This window comes from Choloepus didactylus, chromosome 22 (assembly GCF_015220235.1).
Source record: "Choloepus didactylus isolate mChoDid1 chromosome 22, mChoDid1.pri, whole genome shotgun sequence".
Taxonomy (NCBI): Eukaryota; Metazoa; Chordata; class Mammalia; order Pilosa; family Megalonychidae; genus Choloepus; species Choloepus didactylus.
In genome coordinates, this window is record NC_051328.1 from 22,780,638 (window position 1) to 22,807,772 (window position 27,135).

The 27,135-nt window shown below is 51.7% G+C and overlaps 3 protein-coding genes across 5 annotated transcripts; 2 read left to right on the forward strand and 1 right to left on the reverse strand.

Annotated features, from left to right (window-relative positions):
- Positions 1 to 8: 8 nt before the first annotated feature.
- On the reverse strand, positions 9 to 9,302 carry CENPT (centromere protein T). Of its 2 annotated transcripts, none has more exons than XM_037816312.1 (14): positions 8,733 to 9,302; positions 5,612 to 5,949; positions 4,362 to 4,497; positions 4,138 to 4,225; positions 3,932 to 4,028; positions 3,672 to 3,808; positions 3,490 to 3,526; positions 3,122 to 3,270; positions 2,223 to 2,423; positions 1,639 to 1,920; positions 1,292 to 1,385; positions 556 to 732; positions 363 to 467; positions 9 to 241 (listed from the first exon to the last, which is right to left on the reverse strand). In XM_037816312.1, exons 2-14 carry the CDS (start codon positions 5,734 to 5,736, stop codon positions 118 to 120), a joined length of 1,752 nt encoding a protein of 583 aa, XP_037672240.1. In that variant the 5' UTR covers positions 5,737 to 5,949; positions 8,733 to 9,302; the 3' UTR covers positions 9 to 117. The 2 variants fall into 2 exon arrangements, with proteins under 2 accessions (XP_037672240.1, XP_037672239.1); XM_037816311.1 differs by having other exon boundaries at positions 3,122 to 3,273; positions 8,733 to 9,300.
- On the forward strand, positions 8,903 to 10,904 carry THAP11 (THAP domain containing 11). The gene has a single exon (XM_037816313.1). It carries the CDS (start codon positions 9,315 to 9,317, stop codon positions 10,212 to 10,214), a length of 900 nt encoding a protein of 299 aa, XP_037672241.1. The 5' UTR covers positions 8,903 to 9,314; the 3' UTR covers positions 10,215 to 10,904.
- A 2,493-nt stretch (positions 10,905 to 13,397) lies between these two features.
- NUTF2 (nuclear transport factor 2) lies at positions 13,398 to 26,127 on the forward strand. Of its 2 annotated transcripts, none has more exons than XM_037816463.1 (5): positions 13,398 to 13,500; positions 22,217 to 22,344; positions 23,586 to 23,657; positions 23,739 to 23,837; positions 25,615 to 26,127. In XM_037816463.1, the coding sequence occupies exons 2-5, from the start codon at positions 22,246 to 22,248 to the stop codon at positions 25,726 to 25,728; spliced, it is 384 nt and encodes a 127-aa protein (XP_037672391.1). In that variant the 5' UTR covers positions 13,398 to 13,500; positions 22,217 to 22,245; the 3' UTR covers positions 25,729 to 26,127. The 2 variants fall into 2 exon arrangements, with proteins under 2 accessions (XP_037672391.1, XP_037672392.1); XM_037816464.1 differs by lacking the exon at positions 13,398 to 13,500 and adding an exon at positions 13,538 to 13,956.
- Positions 26,128 to 27,135: the final 1,008 nt, after the last annotated feature.

A 27,135-nucleotide genomic window follows, 5' to 3' on the forward strand; every position in this document is an offset into this window, starting at 1 on the left:
ACAATATATTCTGTTTGTGACACTTTATTGATTCTGGAGGGCAGAGAGGAAGCCTGGCAGAGTATGTGCGGTCAATGGGGCACAGGTGGGGACAGGGCAGGGGTCGAAGCCTGGCTACTACTGAGCAGGGAAGACAGAGTTGCCGCTGAATGCACAGGGGATAAGCAGCTGCCTGTACTCTAGGGGCAGGTGGCGCTCCACAAGCACGTACAGTGAGACTTGGTCAGTGACCAGGCCCTGCCTGGCAGACGGGGGACAGGGATAAACAGAATCAGCACCAGCACTCCAACCCCATCACCATGCATGCAGAGGACAGACCCGCCACACCCAGCAACCCCCACTCCCACCCCGTGCCCAGTCACCTTCGCATCAGCAGCTCTAAGTCTTCTGGCCTCACAGTCTTACGGCCAGCATGAGCAGCAAATACCTCTAGGTCATCACAGAGATGCTGGAAATACTTGTCCAGGCTGCCGAGAAGTTTGGGGTAGAGCAGACTGAATGGGCTGTTTGGGATCTGAGGAGCTCCTCCCCCAAACCTGAGTGTCCAGGACTCACCACTTCTCTACCATCTCAAGAGCCGCCTTCTCCATGGGCATTTTAGCATAGAAGCTAAAGAGCTTTGCATAGTGACTCAGTCCAGCCTTGTAGGGATCTTGACGGGGCCTGGGGCCAGCGGTTCGGGCCCTGGGAGGAAATCTGGCTGAAAGAGGCTCCAGAGGTTCTGAACATAAGCTGGAGGCAGAAGTAGACAGAGGTGGTTGAATTGCTGTTTGAAGAAACCCTTGGACAAGTCTTGCTGGCTCCTGCTGAGACTGGGGCCTGTGTGTTCCTTGGCTGGCCTAGCTCAGCAGCTTCAACCATCTGCTGAGGGGCAGTGGGGACAGAGGGCCTTGCAGTCCTCCACAATCTGGACCCAACACCCAGTCAAGCCTCATCAAATGAAGCAATTCTTGCTCAGCCCATGACCCTCAGGCCTCGGCATGGACATTTCCTCCCCGCAGCCTACTGGTGCCTGTCTTGATCCTGCTAATCTTCTCTACTACTTACTGACCTGGGCACTTCCTCCCTCCCCAGTCTCTCTAAGCCCCTGGAGGCAGGCACCAGAATCACAGATGTCCTCTTGGTGAGCTCCACCCAGCCCAGCCCACCTGTTCTCCTGGAAAATCATGTGCACACCCATAGAAAGAGGGGTGTTTGTATATGACCCTGTGGTACATGGGGTACCCTACACCAGTCTCAGTGCCTGACCCCTTCCAAAAGGCCCATGACAAATGAGGTCCTGGGATCTTACTCTGTAGCACTGGGTGGTGGGGTTGGCTCAGGAAACTGATGAAGTTTTCTGGCCCGGAGAAACTCGGGGGTGCTGGTAGCCAACTCTGGACTTGCTGCAGAGGAGGGTCAGGGTTATAGGAGGCTCAGCCCTGACCACCTCACCCAGCCCTACAGGTCCTCAGCCTCCTTGTCCTGTTCCTCAAGGGCCCCCACCTAGCTCTAGCCAGCCAGGCAAGGGGCCCTTTAGAATCTCCTTGGCGCCTTAATACCAACCCACCAGTGCCCCAAAACATAAACCAGGCAAGACCTCCTCCAAGACCGGGGCCTGAACCCAGCTGTCACCACTTAGCCCCTGATCCCCCTTACCTGTCCCACCAGAGGTGTTTTCGTCCCCTGAAGATTCTTCTGGCTCCATGGCCTCAAGAATCCCCTGGGATCCGTCTGCTTTGGTTACCTCTATGTGCCCCTCATGCTCTTCTGCCCTGGCAGGTCCCTGTACTCCTGTTGTCTCTTTCACTTCACTCATGTTCAAGCCTTCTTCCATCCTTTCCTCTGCCATCTCACCAACTCCTACCTCTAAGGGCTCCACATCAAGGACGCTGACCTCCTCTGTCCTTCCTGCCAGAGGGTGGGCTGGTATCCCAGGACCTGAAAGAAGGCAAAAGAATACAGGCTGAAGAAGCAGATGGCTAAGGCTGTAGCTTTAAAAAGGGTAAAGATGGAATAGCAAACCCCAGCCTAGCTCACATGGAGAGACAAGGCTCAGAGCCAGAGGCTGCCCCAGGGCACTGGTGTGGAGTCTCCTAGCCCAACACTGAATCTGCTCTTGGATAGAGGGATCCACAGCCAGAGGGCCCTGGGAGCACACATATGGACCTGAGGAGGGAAGCACCAGTGCCAACTCTTGCCCAGGCCAAGCTTGTTCCAGGGTACCTGCCTTACATACTCACTATTGTTCTGTAGCTCAGGCCCACTGCTCCGTGTCCTATGGCCAACAGCTCTTTCAGCATCTGCAGCCCTAGTGTGAGAGGGGCAGGGCAGAGAACGGTGCACACTAGGGGAGCGGCCAACCAAGGGGTGGGAGAAAGGCTGGGTGTCCTCCAAGACAGTGTCCGTTGGCAGAGTAGCAACAGGGGTTCTGCGGCTGTCACCTAGGGATCAAGGGCCAGCTGGCATTCAGTTTATTCCAGGCCCACCTGCTGCTACCCAGCCACCAGGGCCCAGGTAGTTGACCCCATGAGTCTGCCCAAGCTGCCTTCAGAGGGAGAAGACCACCTAGCACAGAGGCCTGGACCACTCTGAGCCTTTTCTCTCTCCCACAGTCCTCCTTCCTTATCAAACTCCTTACCTACTCCTTAGCCTAGCACTCCTAGGCCTCCACATCTTGCTCCACACACACTGCTCACCCATGCCTCCACTCTCCACTTCTCACTCTGCTTCCTCTGTCTGAAATCCTCCTCTTACCCGGGTGAATTCTGTCTAGTATCAGGCTCGTAGGTCAGCTCTAACCTCTAACTGGCCAGCTGATCCTGAAACCAGACCCCTTTCAACAAGCTCCAGTCACCATACCACACCCCTTTCCTGCCCTTATCTCGGTAGCTTCACAAAGCTATGGGGTCCTGGGAGGCACTGAGAGACTAAGGCTGGGCCCCACCTAAGCAAGAAGCACTTCATGGGAAGAAAGCAGAAATTCCTCACAGGCCTACCAGCCAGGAGCACTCACTGTCCTTGACCCTACAGAGAGGGGAGCTGACCCTGGACTCCCCAGACTCAGCAGCATCTCCTGTCTGTCAGTGGGATGGCTGTGGGGGTTCCCCACAGGACTGGGAGGGGGAAACCTCAACTTCACCTAGAGGAGCCAAGGCCAGCGAAGTATCTTGCAGATCCTGCAAAAAGGCACCCACATCTACAGGTCGGCGGGTGAGAGGTCTGCGGGCCAAACCAGGCCTCTGCACTGATTGTGGCTGGAGAGGTGTGGCAAAGGTCAGGTTGAGGGAGCTGCTGGGAGGAAGAGAGGCACAAAGGAAAGTCAGCTGCCTGAGGCCTAGTTTCCCCAGAGGATTCCCCTACCTGCCCTGGGGCTCTCCTCTTTTGCAACACAGCCACCATGCTATGAGGCTAAAACTGGCAGGGAGAAGTATCACCAGATTCCATCCCAGTCAGCTCCTCCTTCCCCAAGCCTCTCCTCCCCCAACCCTCAGATCAGAGCAACAATACCTGGTGATGGAGGAGGCATCTGCATTCCCATGAGGCTCTGTCAGTGACCAGGAAAAAGATGTAAAAAAGAAGAAACCACAGTAAGTTATCCAGGCCTGTGACAGTCCTCCCTCAGGCCTTCTCAACCTCTCCAGAGGACTGGAGGGGCAGAGGTTGGCAATAGGTGGTAACCAGAGCCTCACCTTGGGAGAGGGGCAGCTCCTGGTCCACTTCCTGCTGAAACACTGACAATCTCAGCCTCTGCTTCCTCCTGCTAGGGGCCAGTAGACTTGGAGCCAGGGTTATGGGGGGCTCGAGCTCAGGAAGCTGCAGCTCCAGGCTACAAAGATAGAGCTGATCTCAGATAGGCCCAGAAGCCCAAATCTGGGTTTTAGAGTCCCTAGGAGGCCCTCTGACTAAAGCTGCCCAGTAGCCCAACCCAAGGGGGAAGCTCACTGTGCACCTGCCCCGACTGCTTTTCTGTTTGGAGGTCTGGACCACCTGCGGTGCTGGCACTGGCTTCACTACTGACTCTGGCATCACAATGGAAGATTCTGGGGCTGCAGAAAACAGAAAGGAGAAGGTGGGGCTGGCAGAGCTGTCTGCCCTGAATGAGGGATAGTATAGAACTGGTGCCTAACTCTGACTAGAAGGCCAACACTCACTAACCAGTCAGTAGGATGTTCTTCAGCAGGGTCCGGGGTGTCTGTTCCTCTAGGTGCCCACTGGCTTGAACATGGGGCCATCTGCCAATAGCCTATGGGCAAAAGCACAAAACAACCAGTCTGTTCCTTCACCTTGAAAGTCCTTCAGGTGGACTCCAGAGCAGAGCTAGAACCCAGAACGCTGAAGGCAGCCAGGGCCCTGTAGCGGTCAGTGGGCTGGACACTTACCCTGGCTCCACAGGAACGCCGCCCAGCAGTTGCCTTTGTTTGGCTGCTCAGCCTCCTGCAGTTAGTGGTTTCAAGCAGGTCCCTCTGGGCACTGCGTAAGGACCTACGTCTCTGAGAACTGTGTAGGGAGGGGGAGCTAGAGGATACAAAGACATGCCTTCACCAGGGGTCTTGGCTGACATCCTTTACCATCAGGGCTAGGGACCCAAAAACCACCTGCTGTTCCCATAACCCCTATTCCCAGCCTTATGTCCACAAGAGGTGTAGATGAAGGAGAGGAGGAGGGGCGGGGAAGAAAGGGAATATGACTGACCCTGCCAGAGAGGGACTGAGGAAGGCTTCACAGAAGTGACTTTGGAAAAATCATAAAGGATAGGTAGGAGTGAGCCACACAGACAAGAGGAACAACTGGAAAGAGTATCCATTCCAGACATTAAAATAATCCAAGAGGGACAGTTAGGTATTTTTAAACCTTTTAAGTACTTATCAGTTATCTGATGGCAGCCACCATATTGATCACCCCAGCCTTATCTGTCCAGTCCAATACCTCTTGGATTCCAGAGCCACATAAATGTTCCCAGAAGACAGCTCCCACCTCATTACCATTAGGTCTGAAATCTATAATGAATGGCTTCCCACTGCCTATTAAGGAACTACACTGCCCCAGTCTGGCAAATGCTAACTTCCCCAACTTTTGCACAGCCTTTAACCACTCAGCCTCCCACCAAGCCAGAGCAAATTCCCTGTGTTCCCTGGCAAAGCATCATCCCAGTTCTGCCTCCTGGCGTCTGCTCACGCTGTGCCCTTCAGTTCCCAGCCTTTTCCATCAGAGCTACAGAGACAGTAGAACTGAAAGTGCAGGGAAAGATGAGGACCACCTGGGAGGCTAAAAGTCGGGGCAGATATTTGGACACAATCCTGGGCTGGTTTAGCGGGAAATGGCCTAGAGAACAGGGCAAAGGATCAGATTCTGAGCACCTATCCTTCGCGTCCAGAAGTGGGGCCCCCAAAACGCCGGCAAAGTTGGGCTCCAAGTTTCGAGGCCTTTCTGCCTGGAGCCCCGGGATGGGGGCACAAACAATTGACCCGAGCCAAAGTACGAGGGTCGAGACAGTCTCAGTTCCCGGAGTCCTGGCTTCATCTCCTCTCTAAGACTCGATTTCCCCCGCCAAATGGGGTCTGCGCTCGATTCCAGACACCATCCCCAGTCCCTGTGGCTGCTCGTGTACTTTAACAGCAGCAGCACATACCAAGCCCGAGCACTCCGGCGTCGTTGAGGGGTACGCGGGTCCGCTGTGTCCAGCACGCGCCGCAGAAGCGTGCGCGCCGTAGGCTCACTGTCCGGGGAGTCTCCGCGCTCCATCGCCTCAGCCATCTACCCTCCAGCCGCCCAGACCACCGCGGCCGCCGCGTTCCCGCCCGTCGTATTTAAGCTAATTCTCGCGAGGCTGCCGCACAGCTCCACGGGACTCGTAGTTCTCGCCTTACCGCTTCGCTGCTCTTTGTCGTCTTTGGGAGCTCGGGTTTAGGAGGCAGGCTTATCTAGGAGTGAGCCTAGGCAAACAAGTCAGAGCCCCGGTTTCCTCATCTGTAAAATGGGGATGATACCACCTAATTAAGGGGATTGTAATGATTCAATGAGTTAAGGCTTAATTCAGGATCTGACACATATTAAGTCAGTCCATCAAGAAATAGCAGTGGGTATTATTAGAATGCCTCTCATTCCCATCTCGGTTGCCAAAGATGAGGAGAGACACTTGGGCCAGGACAAATAATTTTATCCCTTCTGTGACCAAGTCAGATGTCTGTAGGGTCTGTACCCACCAGAAGAGTCTAGGCAGCTGTTCCCAAGTTTGGTGGGCTGTTTGTGACCTGGTACCAAGGTTATGCTCTCCAAACGTGTGCAACTTTGAGATGATTTTCAGCTCTCAAAAGTTCTGTCTATGCTGGAGCCTCCATTACCGTAGTTTTTACGAGTTGACAGTCTCCTCACCTTTCTAAGAAGTTTTCATGGCAACTGAATTAGAACTTAGGTTCTGATTCTACCATGGAGTTCTCCTTTTTGTCAGAATCTGCTCCAGGATAGGGTGTAAAGTATCATATACAGAAGACAGGCAGGAGTATACTTGTGCTTGTGTTAAAAAATAGAGCAATGAAAAAATTAGATTCTTGCCTCTCAAAATAAGAGAACTCCAGAGGAAAAGCATTATCAATATTCTTGTCATTTAGATCTGATCTCTGTGTTATCTGACTTAATTTGCTAGCCCTTTGCAGGCATATTTTCATGGTCACAAGCAACCACCTAATGCAGTTATTTGTTTATTTAATAGTAAAGCCTTGAACTCGATAATATGGAGGAAACACAAAAATATTTCCAGAACAGTTTGGGACATGTGTTTCTTTGCACAGTTTTATTCTGTGTGTTCACATAATTAATATTTTTTTCAACTTCTTTTTAAAAAACTCTGGTATGAAGGAGGGAGGAGCAAGAGAACTTGGTAAGTGAGACTGTGTGGGGTCTTGTAGGCTCTGGGAAGGAATTTGGACATTATTCTAAATGCAATGGAAGGCCACTGGAGAGCTTTGAAAGCAGGAGTGACATAATCAGATTTTGTTTGGCAGCCTTGTGAGGAACAGATTGTAGGGGAGGCAAAATTGAAGTAGGGAGTCATGTGATAAGGTTCTTGCCTTTCTCCAAAGGTGACAAGATAGAGGGTAGGCAGACTGGAGGCAGTGATAGTAGGGAGAGCCATGCATTCCAGATATGTTTGAGTGCAGAAGATTAAGTGTAGATTAGAGGTGATTTTATGTACTAGAAGGAAGAGTTTTATCTGAGCATAATCTTCAATGAAGTGTGCATAAAGAAATTATAGAAATTTGATTTTTCATCAACATTTTTTGAGTAAGTGTCTTAAGACAAGTAAGAGTTGAACCATATCAGAAACTGTATGACAATGAAAACACACAGCAGGTACAATGATCTTTTGCTGAATTCATAAGTGTGCATTCATATTAATACCTTGTATAAAAATGGTTCACCCAAATGAATGCACATCTTTCACCATGCGCTGTGCATACCAGATCATCCATTTCTTGATTTGATGGGGGTCAAACTGTGGACTTTAGCTGTGTAGACCAGGAGGAATAGGACTTTCCCGTTATGGGTCACTGAAACCCACGCAGTTAACCAAGGATCACATTAGTTGTAAACAGAAATGCAATGGTACTGTTTGGGTGCCGGGACTAGAAAAACAGCTCTTGTTTCCACTGTCCTGTATTTTCTAAAACATTTCAAGAATGGGTCCTCTTATAATAAAGAATAACAAACTAAAAGAAAAAGTAACAGTTAACTTGGAGTGGTTTGTTTGGTTTTTTTTTTTTTTTTTTTTTTCCCTTTTGCAAGTTTTAAAATGGTCTAACCTATTTGGTTTTTAAATAGAAATAATATATGCCAGCCTTAAATGTCTTTCCAGTGGCCTGTTATTGGGAGAGAAAAATGGAGAGGGTGAGTCAGGAAAAAGGCGAAGAAGAGCAAGAAGAAGAGAGAGAAAGGTGGAACTCAGCAAAGGAGGGCTAGCTTGCAGGTAATTCCCCCGGGTGACTGCACGACCTCCTCCCAGGTTTTCCAAAGCCACTCTGGCCCTTTAAAACATTTTTCCCCATAGAAGTCACGGGAGTGGGAGGGAGTCTCGCTAACACAAATCTCGTCAATCTTCTCGCTTAAAATCCTCCAATAGCTCCCAGTTGCCTGCAGAATAAAATCCCAAATCCTTTAATTTGACCCAATTTGATATCTCGGCGTTTCTGCTTCCCTGGCCGCCACCCTTCCAGGTTTTTCAAGGGCGGGGCCGAGCTGTTTCTAGCCTCAGGGCTTTACAGTGCGCTGAAAAGGCTGCTCCTTCCTACCTAAGCTTTTCATTGCCTTTTCTTCCAAGTTCTACCTGATCCAAAATAAACTGGGTTTCCGCTCATTTTCTTTTCTGTCCTCTTCATTTCCTTGGAGCGTTTATTTATATTATTAGACATCTAATCGCGTGCATTCACATCTATTATCCAAATGATGGTCCCCCATATGTCTATGATAGTCACGCTCCAGGAGGGAGAGGCCGGGTCGATCGATCTGGCTCCCCTCAAGACCCCCAACTCCCTGCACGGTGCCCGGGCACACAGTAGGCACCTATCGGTGACTTTATTTGGATCAATAAGTTAGTTAACCCAAACAGGCCGGGGAAAGACCCAATGCAGAGAAGGGGCTCCTGAGGTTCTTCGGGGACACCAAAGCCTGGGTTCCGCCGGGAGAGCTCGGGGTTGGGGGACCACCTTTGGTAGGGGACCATAACCTCACTCAAGTCCTGGCTCCCAGCGACCGACCTTTTCCTTAGGTGGCGCTCCAGGGCGCGGTCGCCGAGCGCAACACGAGGAATCACGGGAATTGTAGTATCCACAGACAAATGCCCAAAGCGCTTGCGCGTTGGTGAGGTGGCCCCAAATCAGGATTCCGGGTCCTTGTGAGGGGCTGTCCAGGCGACAGAGTTCAAACTGAATACACCTCTCTCGTCTACCGGGTGTGGGGAAGAATTTGCTCTGCTGAGGCCAAGACGATGCCCTGGAAAAAGGCCGGAATAAGCTAGCCCCCGCTCCGGAAGTGAGCGACTTCTGGCGCGGTGCATTGTGGGGGGCGTAGTCCCCCTTCCCAGGCGGTCCTTCGCGGCGTCCCCGGGGCCGACTCCCGAGCGCAGGCAGTAGTCAGGCAGGCGGCGCGGCGCGGGCCGGCGGGAAGCGTATTCTGAGCGCGGGGCGCTAGGCCGGGCCGGCCGCCCCGGGTGGCAGTAGTGGGAGGCCGCCCGAGGCCTCGCGCAGCGCCGCCCGTCGAGGGGCGGGCGGCGGCAGACCAGTCGAGCCGTCGAAGGGCGCGGGAGGCCGGTGGGCCGGGCCGGGCCGCGCGGAGCAGCCATGCCTGGCTTTACGTGCTGCGTGCCGGGCTGCTACAACAACTCGCACCGGGACAAGGCGCTGCATTTCTACACGTTCCCCAAGGACGCTGAGCTGCGGCGCCTGTGGCTCAAGAACGTGTCCCGCGCCGGCGTCAGTGGGTGCTTCTCCACCTTCCAGCCCACCACGGGCCACCGTCTCTGCAGCGTCCACTTCCAGGGAGGCCGCAAGACCTACACCGTGCGCGTCCCCACCATCTTCCCGCTGCGCGGCGTCAACGAGCGCAAAGTATCGCGCAGACCCGCAGGGGCCGCGGCCGCCCGCCGCAGGCAGCAGCAGCAACAGCAGCAGCAGCAGCAGCAGCAGCAACAGCCGTCGCCATCGGCCACCACTGCCCAGACCGCCCAGCTGCAGCCGAACCTGGTGTCTGCCTCAGCGGCCGTGCTCCTCACCCTTCAGGCCGCCGTGGACAGTAGCCAGGCCCCGGGATCTGTGCCCCCGGCGCCCAGCACTCCCATTGGAGAAGACGTGAAGCCCATTGACCTGACAGTACAAGTGGAGTTTGCAGCCGCAGAGGGTACCGCAGCTGCCGCCGCCGCCTCGGAGCTGGAGGCTGCCACGGCAGGGCTGGAGGCCGCTGAGTGCCCTATGGGTCCCCAGTTGGTGGTGGTAGGGGAAGAGGGCTTCCCTGATACCGGCTCCGACCACTCGTACTCGTTGTCGTCAGGCACCACGGAGGAGGAGCTCCTGCGCAAGCTGAACGAGCAGCGGGACATCCTGGCGCTGATGGAGGTGAAGATGAAGGAGATGAAAGGCAGCATCCGCCACCTGCGTCTCACCGAGGCCAAGCTGCGGGAAGAACTCCGCGAGAAGGATAGGCTGCTGGCCATGGCTGTTATCCGCAAGAAGCACGGAATGTGAATGGGTCCCCCAGCGGCCTTTGGGACTCCAGGACACTGCTAGCCCAGGGGGACTTCAGGCCGCTGTTGAATTCCCCCATACTCCTGGGGCATTGGTTGGCAGTACTGAGGCTAAGGCAGCTGGACGCTTTTGCTGGTGACTTAGCAACCTCACTTGTTTCCTCCTGAAGCAGCAGTTTGGCGATCTAGACTCTGCATTGGTGACACCAGCAATTATGACTTGGTCTTCCCCCCAGTTTGTCTTGCAGATTCTGGTTAAGCAGAAGCTCAGAATCACTGAACTTGTAACCCCTAGGAATCAGATGGGATGCTTAGGGACTGTGGGTTTAGGAAGACAACAACTTGAGGTTGGCTAGCAGTCAGAGACTACTCTTGTGTGTGTAATGATAAGAGATTCAAGTAACATCAGTTCTCCTTCTCCTTTTCATGCTTTTCTTTCCCAGGTGCAGCCTGTGATTCTGATGGGGACTGGCAGCTCTGTGCTTCTGCCTCCTAGGATCTTCCTCCCCAGGAGGCCATCTATGAGGGGATCTGTTTGATTTGCTCATGGAGATACAGCTTGCCAGGGACTTAGGTTTATCCTGTTGTGTTTGCTACTGGTTACAAATTCTATTTTCTGTACAATTAGTCAGACTAAAGTTTTCACTGTGTTTGTTTGGCAAAACAAATTAAACAGAAAGTAAGGTTTTTATTTGGGTTTGGTGGTTTTATTTTTACCAGGACTCAGCTACATGTCCCTGAAACTTGGGGAAATAGGTCTCTTGACAGGCTTTGGTCTTGCGTCTGAAGGACCAAGCTAACCCTGAGAGTGGAGAGGCTCCAAATTGTCAGGTTTCTCCTTAGAGAGAAAGCTCAGTGATCCTGATCCTCATAAGGTCCTCACAGAGTTCCTAGCCCACTGCACAAAGAACCTGGAAACTGCACCAAACAGTCCTAGTTTGTCCATGGATTATTTCCCTGTGTCCTTTCAACAGGAGGGAAGGAACAACTGAGACCTAAGGTGAATTGTGATCATTCACTTCTCTAAGGGTTTTGAATTACCTCTTGAATTCTCAGCTGGGGTTGAATTTTGCTCACCTTACATCCTTTAGGCCAAATACAGTGTTTGGCATACATTGGTGTGCATTTACTTAATAAATCAATGGAGACTTCACCTAGACCCAGTCACGGCTACTGTAGGCACAAGGAATCTTACACAGAGACCTTTTCGCGTTGGTACACTGTTGTGGAGGAGCTGGATATAGAGAGCATTAAGGAATAAGAATTGGGATTCGTGCCTCCTTGATTCTTTTTCTTGGCTGCCTCCAACTTTCTTTAGATTGGATATTGGAGGGGAGAGGGTGACATTTTTTTCTACAGCTCCAAATAATTTAGCTCAAAGCCAATGGGGAGATGCAAATGCCTTTAAAGATGGATATTGGGCACAAATGGATACTTCTTAGGCTCCATACAACATAAGTCCCTTCTCTAGTACTTGTGGACAAAGCCACTTGTTTGGGGTCTTGCCCTGTGGTTTCGGGCCAGGGTGGCCCAAAATGCACCTCCTCTGAGCTATCCTCCTCGCCCCTTGGCACTGAGTTGGGAACAAGTCTCTGATGGGGATGGATAGATTGTGTAGGTGCTTGTTTAGGGAGCTTTGCCTTTCTAGGGTTAACTGGCTGGTTGTGAAGTGGTAGAAGCAGGGCAATACCCTTCCAAGCTACCTGAGACCAAATCCCTTTAAGGACAGCTATTGGGCCAATCTCTTACATGTCCCCACTCTTCTTTGTTGGGAATGAGCACGTTCCTAGGCACAGGCTCAGGCCCAGGCCATGCTCTTTATTTTGTCATTTAGTTCCTGTGTCTGCTTTCGCTTTTGAACATCAGCAGTACTCCCAAGACAGGGTGAGGGCCAGGCTCTGGCCAGGTCCCTCCCTGGTGTCTGGAAGTTACATGCATTACAACCTGTCTTGTGTATTAGCTTCTTGGGTGTAGAAGGACAGCTCACAGAGCAAGGGAGGTCCCAGACCCACCACAAAGAAGAGTAGATTCCTGCAGAGTTCTCACTGGCTGGGTGATAAGAGAATGCATGTAGTCAGGCAGTTAGGTACAGACCTGAGATTTAAGAAATAAAAGGTAGGCCTGGTCTTACCAGGTATGGAGTGTTGGGGGTGGTAAAGGTGCAAAACCTTCCTGAAAGAACAGGAATCCTGAGAGATCTTTTCAGGAGGGAAGGTGTGGAGCTACCTGGAGAAAGCCTGTAGCCATTTCCCTTACCTGTGGTCCCCTGGGTTAGCTGCAGAGCTGTTTCTCCAGCACAGGCCTGACCTAGAGACAGGCCTCCCTCCAAATGTTTGTGTTGCCAAGGAAACGACGGACTGGGCTTCCTTCAAAGTAAAAGGCAACGGCGGGAGAGAAATTATTGACAATCCAGCCACTTAAGCCACTGGGGAACTTTGGGTGACCCAGTTATTTCTCTCTTTCCTCATTAATAAAAATCAAACTCCCCTGCCTGTCTCTCTTTCTTCATAACTAAAAATCAAACTGCCCTGCCTGCTGCGAAAAAAACTCAAGAGAATGTTTTGGGGACTCCAGTTGGTACAAGTGTGAGAGTAGGACGGCCGCAGGCAGCAGCTAAACAGTCTCTCCAACCACCCCTATCTGAGGAACGTCTGAGTCTCCGGGCCCGAGAAGTGCTGTCTGCTCTAAACCAGCTTTGGGCCCAGCTGGTCCCGGGACCCGGTGCGCGAATGCTGGGATAGCTCTGGGTTCCGCCCCGGCCTTAGCCGATCCCACGACTCCTAGAAGCCAAAGGGGCTGCCAAAGCGAGAGGGTTTCGCGAACGGAAGCAACCCTGGGGTCCAGGGTGGGAAGGCTGGGCCAGCTTGGGGAAAGGCTGGGCTCCGGCGAAGGTCTCGTCAACCCACACCAGCCGCGCAGCCTGGGCGGGGCAGGGCCGGCTGGACCGGGAGACTAGCAAGCCCTGACCCTTGCCTGGCGTCAACCTCCGGTGTTCCAGAGGCTTCCGCCAGACCACAATTCTCAGAGGCTTGCCCCGGCAGTCTCCCTCCCCGATTTAGCCTCACCTCCCGCGCTGCGGGCCGTGTGTGGGCCTGGCCGTATAGCACGCCGGGAAATGTAGTTTTCTTTTGGTGTACCTATGCCAAAAAAAAGCGCAGCGGGACTGCATTTCCCAGAGTGCAGAGGGGCGGGCGAGGGAAGGGAAGGGGGAAGGGACAGTCGGTCGCAGACCGCGCTGGGTTGCCGCCGCCGCCGCCGCCGCTGCCGCCATCGTGCCAGCCCCTAGGGTGAGTGTCGGGGCCAGAGCGCCGGGGCGGGGGCTGGGCCGCAGGAGCTGCGCTCCGGGCCGCCCAGAGCCTCCACTGAGAGTCACCGGGCGGCCCCTCCTCCCCCCTCCCCCCGGCGGCCCGAAGCAGTGCGGGCCGGGGCCATGTGTCGCGCGCGGCTCCGCCTCCCGCCGGTCCTCTGAGGCGGCGGCCGGGGAGAATGCGGAGAGAGGCCACCAGGCGCTTCTTTGGGCCATACCGTGCCCACGGTGGGTGCAGCGGCCGCTCCTTGGCTGGACGTTTTCCTCTGGTACGGACTGGGCTGTTCGGGCCCCGCCCTGTATGGCCTGGCCTGCCTGAGTCCCGCAAGCTCTGCAGGCAGGTTTGCGGGTCGACCCCGGCCCCACTTCCTGCCACCGGTCTGCGAAGGATCCGGGGATGGGCGGCACCACCCGGCCCGCTCCGGAATCAACATGGGTAAGGGCGCCCGCCAGTCGCTGCTCGAGCTTAGGACCCTCACCAGGTTCCCGACCATAGCTCGGCTAGGGTGTAGATGAACACTCCCCCGTTTGCGTGCTGGGAGCGCACGAAATTTACCGGCTTCTCTGTGGAACCCATGCCTAGGTTCTCTTGTGTGGTAGGCATAATCAGGGAATCTGGGACTGGGGGTGGGGTGGGAGGTCCCACGTGGAACTTTGCTTCTAACCAGCCTTGGAGGATTTGGCCCTGATGTGAGAGGAGCTCTGGCTCCGGGCTGGTAGGTCTAGTCCCCACCCTTCTCTATCAGTGACCAAGCCCGAGCACTGGGTAGGTTGGCTATGTTAGTGGAGTAAGGTTGTAAGGAAGCCAAGGAAGTGGGATTGGGTGTGTGAACCTCCCAGGCTGATTAGACCACCTCAGGCACAACCTAATCTTCATATCTTCCCCTCCCAGGGTTAGCATAGAACTACCCAACAAGGGAGGATGATTCTTCAGATAAGGAGTGATAGTGATAAGGTGAGATTTAATGGAAGGTGTAGTAGATTCCAGACCTGAGGTCTGTGAGCCTGGGTTTGAAAAAAGAGGCTGGGTTGATAGGAACCTTGGGGTTAGGGCCGGGATTCTGACCGTGTTGGTCCCTTCTGATGCATGGATGGCAGAACTAGGGTTGGGGGCTGGAAACTGCAGAGAGTCAGTGTTCCCCGCATTCTCTCACTTCCTTCTCTGACAGCTGGAGCTGCCTCTGAACAGGCAGAAAGCTGGTTGGACTTTGGGAAATTACCCTTAATGATGGCTCCAGGGACCCCATTGACTTCTGGAAGAAGGGGTGTATCTGGCTGAAGAGTACTTAACTCAGGCTTTCTAAAGGCATTACTGACCTAGTGAGGATAAATTCAGGAGCCAGTCCAGAGAAGACATGGGATTTGGAGAAGAAAGAGGTAGCTTGTTAAGGCTTCGTTCCTCTGGCCTGTTGCAGCTTCTAAACCACAGTTTTTGCAGGGGCTAAAGAAGCAGCTCAGTCTCTGCAAACCTAGCCTTAGAAGCAAGCAGACTATCAAATGTCTTGGGAGGGCTGAGTTGGGGTAATGGTGCAGGAAGCCACTGTACCTCCCACCCCCACCCTGAATATTTTCCCAGGTGATGTTTTTCTTGTTATTGGGCTCTGGCCTGGGATGTTTCCTTGCATTGAATTGCTCTGCCTAGTCATTCTCCCTGGTTAAGGAGAATGGGCAAGGATGCTGCCCTGAAGTCCTCACCAGGCCTGCTTTCTCTCTGAACTCAACTCTCCCTCTAGTCCACATCATGCCCATAAAGGACATGGAAGTTGGGTTCATTCATCAGTTTCAGAGGAGGCCTGGTTTGCCTTGAGGTGGGCAATAAGGGACTCCCATAGGGCACACATAGGGTATGACATGGAATTCCTTAGTGCTAGAAGCATTTGTTTCAAGACTTGCTAGAGTGTCCAGATTCTTTCTAAGACACAGGTTTCTGGGGAGTTAGGCTTATGGCTATGGATTAGTTTGTGTATTCCCAAGAACCTCCCAGTTTTATTCAGGGTCAAAAAGATACCATTCCTTCTCCAAGGTTACCCAGAAGTAGTAAGAATTCAGGTCCTTCGCCCTCATTCCATTCCTTCTAGAACTTCCCTGTAACTTTTGTGTCTGGGGTCAGCTTGCCATTGCTGGGCATCCTAATTCCCAGAAGTCCTTGACTTTTCTGGAACTTGGCAGGCCATCTGGGTCTCAGAGATGAGAGGAGAAGCCTGAGAGTTTCCAGGATCTGGAGAACCTCTGTACCCTCTAACCGTGTGGGGCTGACTTGGAAAATGAGGTCTGGTGTAGCAGTCAGGATGGGGCTGCATAAGTATGGGGGCAGGGTGTCAGGATGCCTGGGTTCTTAATCAGCTCAAAACTAGGTCCCTTAGTGACCTTGAGCCCACGTCTTCTCTCCAAGCCACTTCTCACTTTATTCTGCTCTCTTGGCAGTTGGTGGGTTGGGATGGGATGAATGTTCTAAGAGAGACATAGATTTCTCAAATTTTAGAACTAGAAGTCACCTTATATAAAATTCTAGAATTCCATTAGTGAGACATCAGTAGCTTGCCTGAAATTTATTTTTTACTTCTTTCTCGCTGATGATAAGTTTTATTCAACAATCATTGGTTGTCTCTCTGTTGAGTGTTGGGCTCTGGGCTGAGGCTGGAGGTAGAAAAATAAATATTACCCTGTCCTGGTGCTGGGGAAAGGATGCCAAGTATAGTAGGGGAAGACAGGAGTAATACTGGTATTATATGCTGAGGGCTGAATTGAAGAGACCTACAGGAGATCTTATTCTTGTCCAGAAGAGGGGTCTTCTGAATGATTGGGGTCCCAAAGAAGAAATGCTGCTAGTGGGCCCACTCTCCTCTCCAATTCCTGGCAGGATTCCCAGACCAAGATACACCTGGCATGTGGGCCCAGTGGTGGGGTTTGCCACCACTCCAAATTGCTGTGGCTGTTGAGCCTAGCTTCTGGTTTCTAGAGTCTGTTCCTCCTTGGTCCCCAGGGATCTCTGCTGTGTGTCCCCACAGTGCTGGGGAATCTCACCAGCATTTTGTTGTCTGGGGCCTTCCAGTCCCCTGACTGGAACCTGGGTTTGTGGCTTTTGCACCTGCCACTGAGATCCTTGCATGGTCACATTTATTCAAGTGCCAAGTAGCTGCTCCTGGAGTGGTACCTATTAGAGCATCTTAGGATGAGAGACAGAAGACTCTTCCCCAGAGATGGAAGGGTCAGCAGACCTGGCCAAGGAGGCTCCCTTGGGTGTTCCTTCAACAAATGGCCCTGGCCTTAAGGGTTAGGTAGGGACAGGATCCAGCAGGGACTTAAGAAATGCTGATACTGCTTGTTTTAAAATCCACACAAACCCATACAGACAGATGGCTGGGTGGATGACAAAGGATTATTTCCTTACGACTTGGACAGAAGGTGTGAGTGGAGGGGAATTGGGTCGCTTGGCCATTTAAACTGAGCTGGGTTTGCCCAGAACTCACTCCTCCAGAGCCCACCCTCCTATGCATTCATGGACTTAGTCAACAAATAGTTATTGACGGTTGGGCCAGGCACCATGGGAACAGGAGTGACCATGACAGACATGGCCCTGCCCTGTTCAGGGAGACAGACCATAAACAAATTATATATATTAGTGAGACAGTCTCATGCAGTGACAAATGCTAGGAAGCTACTTTAGACTGAATTGTCAGGGAAGGTGTCTGTGAGGAGGTGACATTTGAGCTGACACATATGTGACAGGGGCCAGGCACAGAACGTCTATGGAGAAGAGTGAGCCAGGTCAAAGGATCAGCAGTTAAAAAGCCTGGGGTGAGGGCAGGCTCAGTATGTCCCAGAAACAGAAACATGCCCAGTGTAGCTGCAGAGGAGGGATAGAGCTAGTGGCAGGAGCTGAGGTTGGAGAGTTGGGAGGGCCAGGGCACCCAAGGTCTTGAAGTCAAGGTAAGTGGTTGAGACTTTTTTCCAGGTACAATGGGAAAGTCACTGGTGGACCATGGATCAGGACCATGAAATCAATGGGGCATTTTGTTCCTAAAGACAGACACCCTGCAGTGTCTGCTCATCTTTGGTGACAGCCCACCCCTTCTTTTCTCACCCCAAATATGTTCTGTGCTTTGGGCCTGTGAACTTTAAATCATAGTTGGCTGTCAGTCCTACCTGTTGGAAGAGCCCTTCCCAGACTCCGTGTTTCAGGGCTTTGCTTAGGGCCTCACATACAGTGGATGTAAGGTGAATGTCACAGATGGATTCCAATTTCAGGGGCCCCCATGTGGGCTTGGCACATCTGCTGGCATCCCCTGTGGGCCTCAGTGATGGACCCTCAAACATGTGAGCATCTTTCTGTGTACCAATCTGGAGCTAGGAACATCCGCTTCCTCATCACTCTTCTGCCCCCATCCCTGTCACAGATCCGTCTAGGCCAGGATCTATCCCTTCTTTGCTGATAGAGATGGTAGAACAGAGTTGTGACCTTGAAGGTTTGGGAGAGCTGTGACATCATCCCCCATGAAAATGCCTATTGTTTGGACTGGTGGGCTTGGTGTGGAAATCTGCCAGGTATCTTTGGTGCTGGCAGCCCTGGTTTAGGCCTGGTTTGCCCCTCTCTTGGAGAGCCAAAGTCTGAATTTGGGGTGTCAGCCCTATGTGCCCAGGAGCAGCTCTTCCTCATTGATGTAGTCTGTTTGTTTTTATCTCCAGACCAGTTTGTCATTGAGTGTCCTAGCTCTGGATCCACTAAACTTGATTTAATCCAGTTCTACCACCTACCAGGTTGGTGACCACGGGCACCTTAGCTAACCTTGTTAAGCCTCATCTTGCTCATCTTGCTCAGTCAGCTGCTATTTCAAATTTTGTCCCTGGAAACACCGACCCAGAGTTTGAGGATAAAAATGAAGTTTTTCCATTGTCTAATGGGATCTCCTGGGCTGGAGCCTCCCCCCCACCCCCATTAAAAAAAATGTTAGAGGAGTTGTAGGTTTATAGAAAAGTACAGATTTCCCCTATAGCACCCTGTTATTAACACCCTGCATTTAACCTGGGGTCTGTGGCTGAACTTCAGGGAGTCTGAACAACCTGGTATTATTCACAAAGCTGGGGCATCTCTCTATCTGTGCAAATTTGTTGGGTGAGGGCCATAGTTTTTGAGACATTCTTAAGAGGATCTTTTCACCACAGAGTCTTAAGGGTCAGTGTAGGCTGATTTTCAGTGGGTGAGAGGTTCTCGAGGTTATTTCTTCAGGAGCCTGGCCTCAGTCAACCTGTGGACAGTGGGGGTGAAGTGGGAAATGGCATGGTCAGCAGCCCTCTTGGAGGAGCCATAGAAGTCATCATGAAGTACACTCCTCAATCTGATGTGAGACTGCCTCTGAGCCTTGGAATTTCATGTCTTTCCAGGCTGGTTTCCACAGTGAATGTATTAGAAACAAGGTCAGGGCTTGCTGGCCATCCTGGGGAACACCCAGCCAGCCTCGCCTGGACCCCTTCCCTATATTGCATGGGGACAGGAGTAGGGCTCTGCACCCTGCTTTTTTTTTTAACTCAGGAATGCTGCATCCTCAACATGAGTTGAGGGAGGTGGGAGGTGGATCTAGCACAGTGGTTGGAATCAGAAAGTCGTGAAGTTTGCGTGCCAGGCTGGGGGTGTGTGTGCAGGAATCATACTGGACCCCTCACAGCCTAGAGCCACAGTGCTCTCAGGCACAGGAGCAGGTGTGGTGATGTGCTTTTGCACATGAAGGAGGGCTTGGCCTGCAGTGGGGTGGGGTGTGTGTCATCATTTGAACCTGGGAAGGGGTCCCCACATAGGTAAGGTCTGAATGGCAGCTGGGTAACTGGGAAGAGTAGGACCTAACAAGGCAGGTCAAGGGAGGGGTGGCATCCTGTTCAGAATCACAGTGGGCAAGTACTCATTGGGTTCTCAGTGCACGGGTAGCTGGATTGAGGTAGGAGGGAGGCTGAGGAGTGATGGACAGGCATGGATGGCCACCTGCAGAGCTCAAGGGATTTGGCCTTCAACTTGGAGACAAAGGTGTTGGGAAGGGACATGGCCAGCCTAGAGTTTAGAGCTCAGGGATACAAAGAGTTAACAGAAGGAAAGCACTGGCCATGCCAGAGGACCGAGTATTCTGCTGTACTGGATAAGCTTGGGGTAGGACAGCCTCTGCCCTCCACTTTGCTGATCCTCTGTTTTCTCACCTGTAAAGCTGATGACACTGAAGTCGGACCACATGGCTATTGTGAGCACTACATGGAAATGAACACATGAAGGTTAAGCAGGCCTGAGAGGTTGTGTTGGCTACAGGGGGGCCCCAGCTCCCTGGGGCAGAGCCTGCTCTTGGCATCTGTAAAACAAAGCCCACAATTCAGATAGTTGTGAAGGTTCCTTCTCACACTTTCTGGGAGCCCCTGAGCTGGCCTGTCCCTCAGGAGAGCTCTCCATCCCACTCTGCCCTGCCCTACTGCAGCAAACCAAAAGTCCCTTCTGTCCCTTTATCCCTTCCACCCCACTCCCTTGCCAAATAGTTTTTATTTTTGTATTGTGAAGTTACATCATCACGCCATTAAGAACAATATTGAAAAAGGAGAAAACACTACCACATTGTCTCCTCCCCACTGTCCTACCACCTGGTAGCACTTGTCTTCGAATCAGCTTCCAGCCTTAGTTGCCCTCACCTCCATCTCCGGCTTCCCAATTGCCTGCCTTCATCTCTTTCTCCTGCCCCCAGACATTCACTGATGCTGTTTCTTCTGATTTGCAAACTTTCTCCAAGACCTCCAGCAAGGGATACCTAACCTTGCCAGGGACCGAGAGCAGAAGTAGAGACAGCCCTCATCCATCCCTCCAGTTTAGCCCCTGCCCTGGAGCTTGCAAGGGCCAGGAAAAGCATCCTGGGGGGGGTGCAGCAGGGGCAAGCCACAGTGAGTGAGCTACACATGGTGGAGAGTAGGGTGGAAGGTGAGCAGAGATACTGGAGGGAGGCCAGACAGAGCTGTGCTTTACCTCATACAGCATGTCAGTATGGCCACGGCTTGACCCCTTGGAGATGTGACCAAGACAGTGCATCTAAGACTGAATGTTGGTTCCATGCTTTTCTTGTTGGTCTGTTTCATGGCAGTATATGAACTGGGGCTATATAGAGGGTGTGGCTGGGTTCAAGCTTTCTCCTCTGCTTGCTTTAGATTTTCCTGGACATTTCTTAGTCATCCAAGCACTGAGCTTCTATTTTTAGTGCTGCCACCTCCTAAGGGACCTAAAATAAAACTAGCTCATCTTCCTGGCCCTTCATTGGGTGGAGTGTTGGCCACAGTCTTGGGGATTGGCTGGATAAGGGGTAAGGCACTGTCCACTTGCACTATCCCTCCCCTGGTCTTAGGCTAGGTTACAGCACTTACATATTGAGCTGAGGGCTTGACCAGGTTCCCTTAGTGAAGTTTTACATCACCAGCAACATCAGGGCCACCTCCCCCACTTTACAGAGAAGGAGGCTGAAGCCCTGGGAAGAGCAGGGACTCGCATCAGATCCACTGGTGTCACTGCTGTTGCTGGCCGGGCTGAAACCCACCTCCTCTCTGCCTTGGCCCAGAACACTGTTTCAGAGCAGAAAGGGTGGGCTCCCCCTCTCTGTTGGAGACAACTGCCAAACAATACATGGGTCTGCTATCGTGGAATCCTGCACTGAGAAGTTTGCTTCTCTTCCAGGAGGGGCCTAACAAAGCCAGAGTGTTTCTTTCATGTGGGGCTTGGGTTTTCTCTCCAGCACCATTGGGTATGTGGTCTCTAGCTGGAAGGGAGGGCTCCCCTCAGAGACCCAAGAGGAGGACAGCCCCTTGGGATGGAAGCAATTCTGGGATAGGGGGATATAAAGAGATGGCATGCTTCCCCCTACAACCTCCATTTCCCCTCTTTAAGCCCCTTAGCTATTACTCTGTGATCCTCTGAACTCATGTTCCCAGTTCTGAAGTAGAGGTCACCCCTATCAGTGAGGAAATGGCCAAAAGGGGTAAGGCTGGGTGACAGCTGGCCTCAGAGGTGTAAACTGTTCCCTTGAGACTAAGAGGGTCACTTGCAGTTCTTGTCAGAAGTGGGGATTTGAGGAGCCGTCTCCCCCAACTCTTACCGGGTCTTCCTCCACCTACCAGCAAGGCCCCAGGCAGATTGGGGAACTGAGTGCTGGTGTTCCAAGGAAGGAGCCTGAGAACTATAGGAAACATTCCGCACACCAACATTCAGTTGTTCCTGGTCTGCAAATTGGGAAGAATAGCAATAATTCTGGCCTTGCACGTTTTGAGAATATTAAATGAAAAGATACAGGGAGAGAGAGTGCTTAGCTTCTCCTTAAAGGACCTTTCCTTTCTGGGCATTGAAGGGTCTCTTTTGACCTTCCTTGGCCTCATTCAGCGCTCAGCACCCATCCTGTATGCTGTGTGCACCATGACCCTGGCATTCTTCTGTCTCATCATCCAGGAGTTCCTCAAAGGCAGGGCTGAGTCTGGTCCACCTCTGGGCTCCTGGTACTGGTCTGGCTTGGAAGGGGTACATCCTCCCAGTTCCCAGGACCTCTCAGTGTTCCCTGTGAGGACAGACCTCAGCCTAGGACTCCCTGCTCAAGGATGCCAGGGAGGGCTGGGGGTCAGTGAAGAGACAGTGGCCAGCTGTCTCCTGCTCCTGTGGTACTAATTCTTCCCTTTGTCTCTTGCTGGTCCCACAGGTCTCAGTGAGGCCGGGTGACGCTCCAGAATGGGAGACAAGCCAATTTGGGAGCAGATTGGATCCAGCTTCATTCAGCATTACTACCAGTTATTTGATAATGACAGAACACAACTAGGAGCAATTTATGTAAGTCTCCAGCTATAGGGTCAGAGTAGGGCCCTAGGGGATCAGTTTGGATGTTGAGCCAGTGTGTCTGCTTCACAAGTTCTGGTAGCCCTGGCTGGACTTTGCTGCACCCGCAGTCTGAGCTTCCATCCATGGGATAAGTGGCCTGGGATCTGGTCCAGCTACCTGGTCTACACATTGTCTCTTGTACCATCTTCCACAGCATGGCATCTTGGTACCCTGGGCAGGGTGTTCTCAGCTTGCCATTCCATGAGGCTTGTGCCTTGGCAGGACATATTGTCCCCGAGTGCCTCTGTTCCAACTTGGGGCAGCAGCAGGCAGTGGCCAGGCTGATGGTGCCCTCTGGTGGCAGTAGCCATGAGCAAACTTGATGCAAAGCTGCGCTGTCCTGGAGACCCCAGGTCCAGCGTCCTTTTGGAAGCTGAAACCCCTGAACTCTCTTGAAAAACAAATGGGGTTAGCCCAGGGAGGCTGGTGTGTCCTTTGAGAAACCCTCCTATGTAGGCATGATTTGCTGCTATTTTAATTGTGTTCATATATAATTGTACAAATACAAGAGCTATTTGTACTTGGTCACAGAAGCCTGACTGCTGGCCACTGCCTAGCGTATCTGCCTGAGGTGGGGGTGATGGAGTCATCCCTGCATGCTTCAGAACCTGGCTGGGCTATGGGCAAACTCCTTCATGTCTGCCTCTTAAAAAAGTCAGGAACCATTCAGAAATTTGGGAAGAAAGAAAGCAGTCTAACAGTGGAGAGCCGAATCCAGCACAGGTATTATTTGATCATCAATATTGTAGATAGATTAAAAAAAATAATAACTTGAACTGGTCTGACTCTGGGATCCTGGTACTTTTGCCTCATTTCTTCTTAAACTCAATCAGACCAGAGCTGACCTAGAGAGGAGAGTTAGCAAGGTCCTAAAAGAGTACTTTATGTGCATCATTTCATATATTCCTCAGCACACTTTCCCTTCCTTTTGAATATGGGAAATGGCCTTACTTAATAAGAGTACTTTACTGAACAGTCTTAGAGCCTGGCCCATGGCGTGATGGGGTATGATTAAAGAAGCTGTTGGTAGTGTCAAGTTTGGAGACTACCTGCAGTTCCCCTCTTTACAGACAGGGACATTGAGATGTGGACTCTTTTCCCCAAGCGAGACCCTTTTCGGGACTATGTTCAGGGCCCTCAGAAATACTTGTGTGCTGAGGCCCTGACCTTGGAGTTTTCTGTGCATTTTTCAGATTGATGCGTCATGCCTTACGTGGGAAGGACAGCAGTTCCAGGGGAAAGCTGCCATTGTGGAGAAGTTGTCTGTGAGTAATGGCTGGGGCACAGGCAAGCTCCTTCCCCACACTATTAGCCTCAGTGAGCCCACCTTCCACTCTATTTTGCAGAGCCTTCCGTTCCAGAAAATCCAGCACAGCATCACGGCGCAGGACCATCAGCCTACGCCAGATAGCTGCATCATCAGCATGGTTGTGGGCCAGCTCAAGGTAATAGCACTACTGCAGTGCCAGGGAGGATGGGCAGGCAGAGGAGAGTCCTGAGCCCCTGTCTTCCCTGGGGGGTATGTTCTGTTTATCAAAGGAAACCTGGACAAAGTACCTGTTTAGAGCTGTGTAGTTCAGTATGATAGCCACTAGTCATATGTGGCAATTTTTAAATTACATTAATTATAACTAAAATTTTAGTTCCTCAGTTGCACTATTTTTCAAATGCTCATTGTTACATGTGGTTAGCATCCACCTATTGGATAGTGCAGATATAGAACATTTCTCTTATTGCAGAAAGTTCTGTTGGAGAGCGCTAGTTTAGAGCCTTTTTGGAAAAGGAGCAGGAGTGGGTCCAGGACAGGGCTATGATATCAAGCCACTGTGCCCCTGCACTGCCCCGAGATGTAGGTAGGCCTTCTGCAGGCAGGTGACCATGGCCATTCCCTACTGGCCTCCGTGCTACCTCTCTGCAAGCTGGCTGCTGGCTCCTCCACCTGCTGGGCACAGCAGATTCCTGGAACTCCTGCTTCTCTCTGTATTGCCCCTTCTCCTCAGAATCTGTCACCTTCAAAGCCTTCCTGCTGTCCCTCAACTCCCCCTGCCCCAAAACTTTCCCAGGAACTCCTTCTTCCTATTGTGCTCCAGCAGATGGACGCCAGAAGCTCAGTTTCCAAAAAGCCCCTCCTATTTCCCCAAGCAAGACAGATTGGCTGCTCCTTGGTCAGGTCCCAACCTCCTGGGCCTGTGGGTCATGGTGGGGCTCAGAACAATAGGCCCACATGCCTTCTTCCTAGGCTGTGCTGGGGTAAGACTTCCAGATGTGATCAGGAGCTGGAGGGATGGGCCCCTCCAGACCTCTCAGGGGGCCCAGAAGAACCTTGTCTGGGCCTTCCTGTCAGTTTTTCCTGCTTATCCAAGATGGCCTGCCCAGAACCTGTCCCCCTAGGCAGTTGGGGTTGAGGAGGCCTCTCCAGGGAGCGCATTGCCCCTTCCCACCTGGCTTCATGTTCTTCCCATGTTTCTCTGTAACTTGGAGCTCGTGACTGATTGATTAGCCTACTTCTTGCTGATAATAATTCCCAGAAAAACAAGTAATGTTTAAAAACCAGGCTGGTTAGCTGTGTTTCTCCACTCCTACCTCAACTAGGCCTCACCCTGGTCTTCTGCAGTTTGGCTGGAAGTTTTTTTCTTTTTTCATTATAAATGTTATATATTCATGACAGGAAACAGATCACCTGATGGGTATGCTTTGTTTCCCACCCCCCCATAGAACTACGGTCATACTGTGAACTCAGATTCGAGCCTTTTCTCACATACTTTTTCTTAGCAACAGTCAGTTTTAGCCATAGTTTCTCCTAATTGGACTGACTAGTGTTAACAGACACTTAAGATTATTTACAGTTTACTCTGAATCATGTGAGCTGTGCACTGTGGGATTTTTTTTCACAATTTTGATCACTTCTGTCCAGACATGGGAGACATGGGCTCAGAGGCAGTTGTGTTCTCTGCTGTTACTGTAGCTAATTGATGAATTGTTCTGCAGTTAAAGTGTACATAACAGTGCAAGCTGCCATCTATTGGTCCCTGCCATGTGCCCAGAGCAGTGTTTCATACTTATATCAGTTTACATTCGCAAGTACCCTTTGGTTACTGGGATTTGAGTCCGGGACAATAAGGCCTTATCTCAAAGTCAACATTCTTTACCCTGTTCCCCTACTACTGAACGTCCTTCTTGTTGGTTGGCCCCCTTATTGAATCATTTTCTCTCTCCCCACAGGCTGATGAAGACCCCATCATGGGGTTCCACCAGATGTTCCTATTAAAGAACATCAATGATGCTTGGGTTTGCACCAATGACATGTTCAGGCTTGCCCTGCACAACTTCGGCTGACCAGCTCCCAGCCAGGCACTCATGCTGTTTCCTCCCTCCTCTTCCCGATACTATTCACACTCCTCCAGATGCTCCAAATATCATACACAAATGAGCAGGGCCACGGTGGGAGTGGGTGCAGTGCGCTGCTTCCACCAAGGTGTTGTGCATGATCTTTGGACGCTAGACTTAGTTGCATCTGACAGGAGAAGTTTGTGTTGTACCAGCGCATGCCTTGGAAAGACTTAAGTAATGCAAAAGGTTGTCTTTTTTTTTTTTTTTTTTTTTAATCTACTGACAAGTTGCTCTAGTAACCCAAAGAAGTGAAGGAGAAAGCAGCTGCCTCACCGCCCAGATATTGATTTGTTCAGATGTTTCAATGCCTCATTATACAATAAAACCACAGAAATTTTCTTAACAGTTTAAATTGTTTTAATTAGTTTAAAGTAGGCTGGGCATCAATGACTACCTGCCCTATTGTCTCTCATGTCTCACACTCCTAACCCACCTCTATCCCAACTCAGCAATACATGTTGCAAGGGGAAAACTGCTGGAGCAGCGCTCTCAGTGAGCTTCTCTCTGAAGTCCTATAGGGCATTGGGGAGGTGAGCTGCAGACAGGGAAGGCTCAAGTCTGCCCTGAAGCTCCCCTTGCACTGAAGGCTCTGCAGTAGTTGTGACACCTCCTGTGATCCCTGCAGTGGGTAGGTTTAGAACTCTAATAGCAGAAGACATATCCCTGAGTATGGCCTAAGTACAGACCCAAGTAGGAGAGACCTTGGCAAAAACAACCCATCAGGTTCAGGTCCTTGGGTTTCAGCAAGACCAGGAATGAGAAGAGGGAGGAAGGGGAGGGGTTTCGCTCAGTACCCTTATCCCCAGAGGGGTCAGTGTCACATCAGTGTGTCCCACAGTCCCCAAGCCAAGCAGAGGGCAGCTCAGATCCTCTGATCATTGCCCAAAAGCAAGTACTCAGAACAGCCAGCCTCTGAGGCCTATAGAGCCAGGCTGGGTTAGGGTGGAGTATAGGTTTGGAGCTTTGGAAGAAGGCAATCTGAATCTGAGTGATTCATGCCCCAGGAGTTCTCAGTCCTCAGACTTCTGCAGGACATCTCCAGGCCCCCAACTTTCTGTTCCCTCCCTTACCACACATGTACTTCCATGCTGTCTTCAAATCCCAGGAAGTTTTAGCTGTTGGAGAAGTTTCTGCTCTTCAATTTGGGGGACAGAGGCCATGCCCAGTGCAAATCTAGCCCCTCAGCCCTGAAACCTGGATGTTGAAAACCTGTTGGCAAGGTGGTAACTGCAGACCAGAGCCCACCCTAGACTAGGGCTGATGCCCCCACCATTAGGGGTTTTAGGATTGGTGAGGGCACTACAGCTGAGCCTGACCTGTAAAGGGATACCACCACTACCCCACTGTCAATGG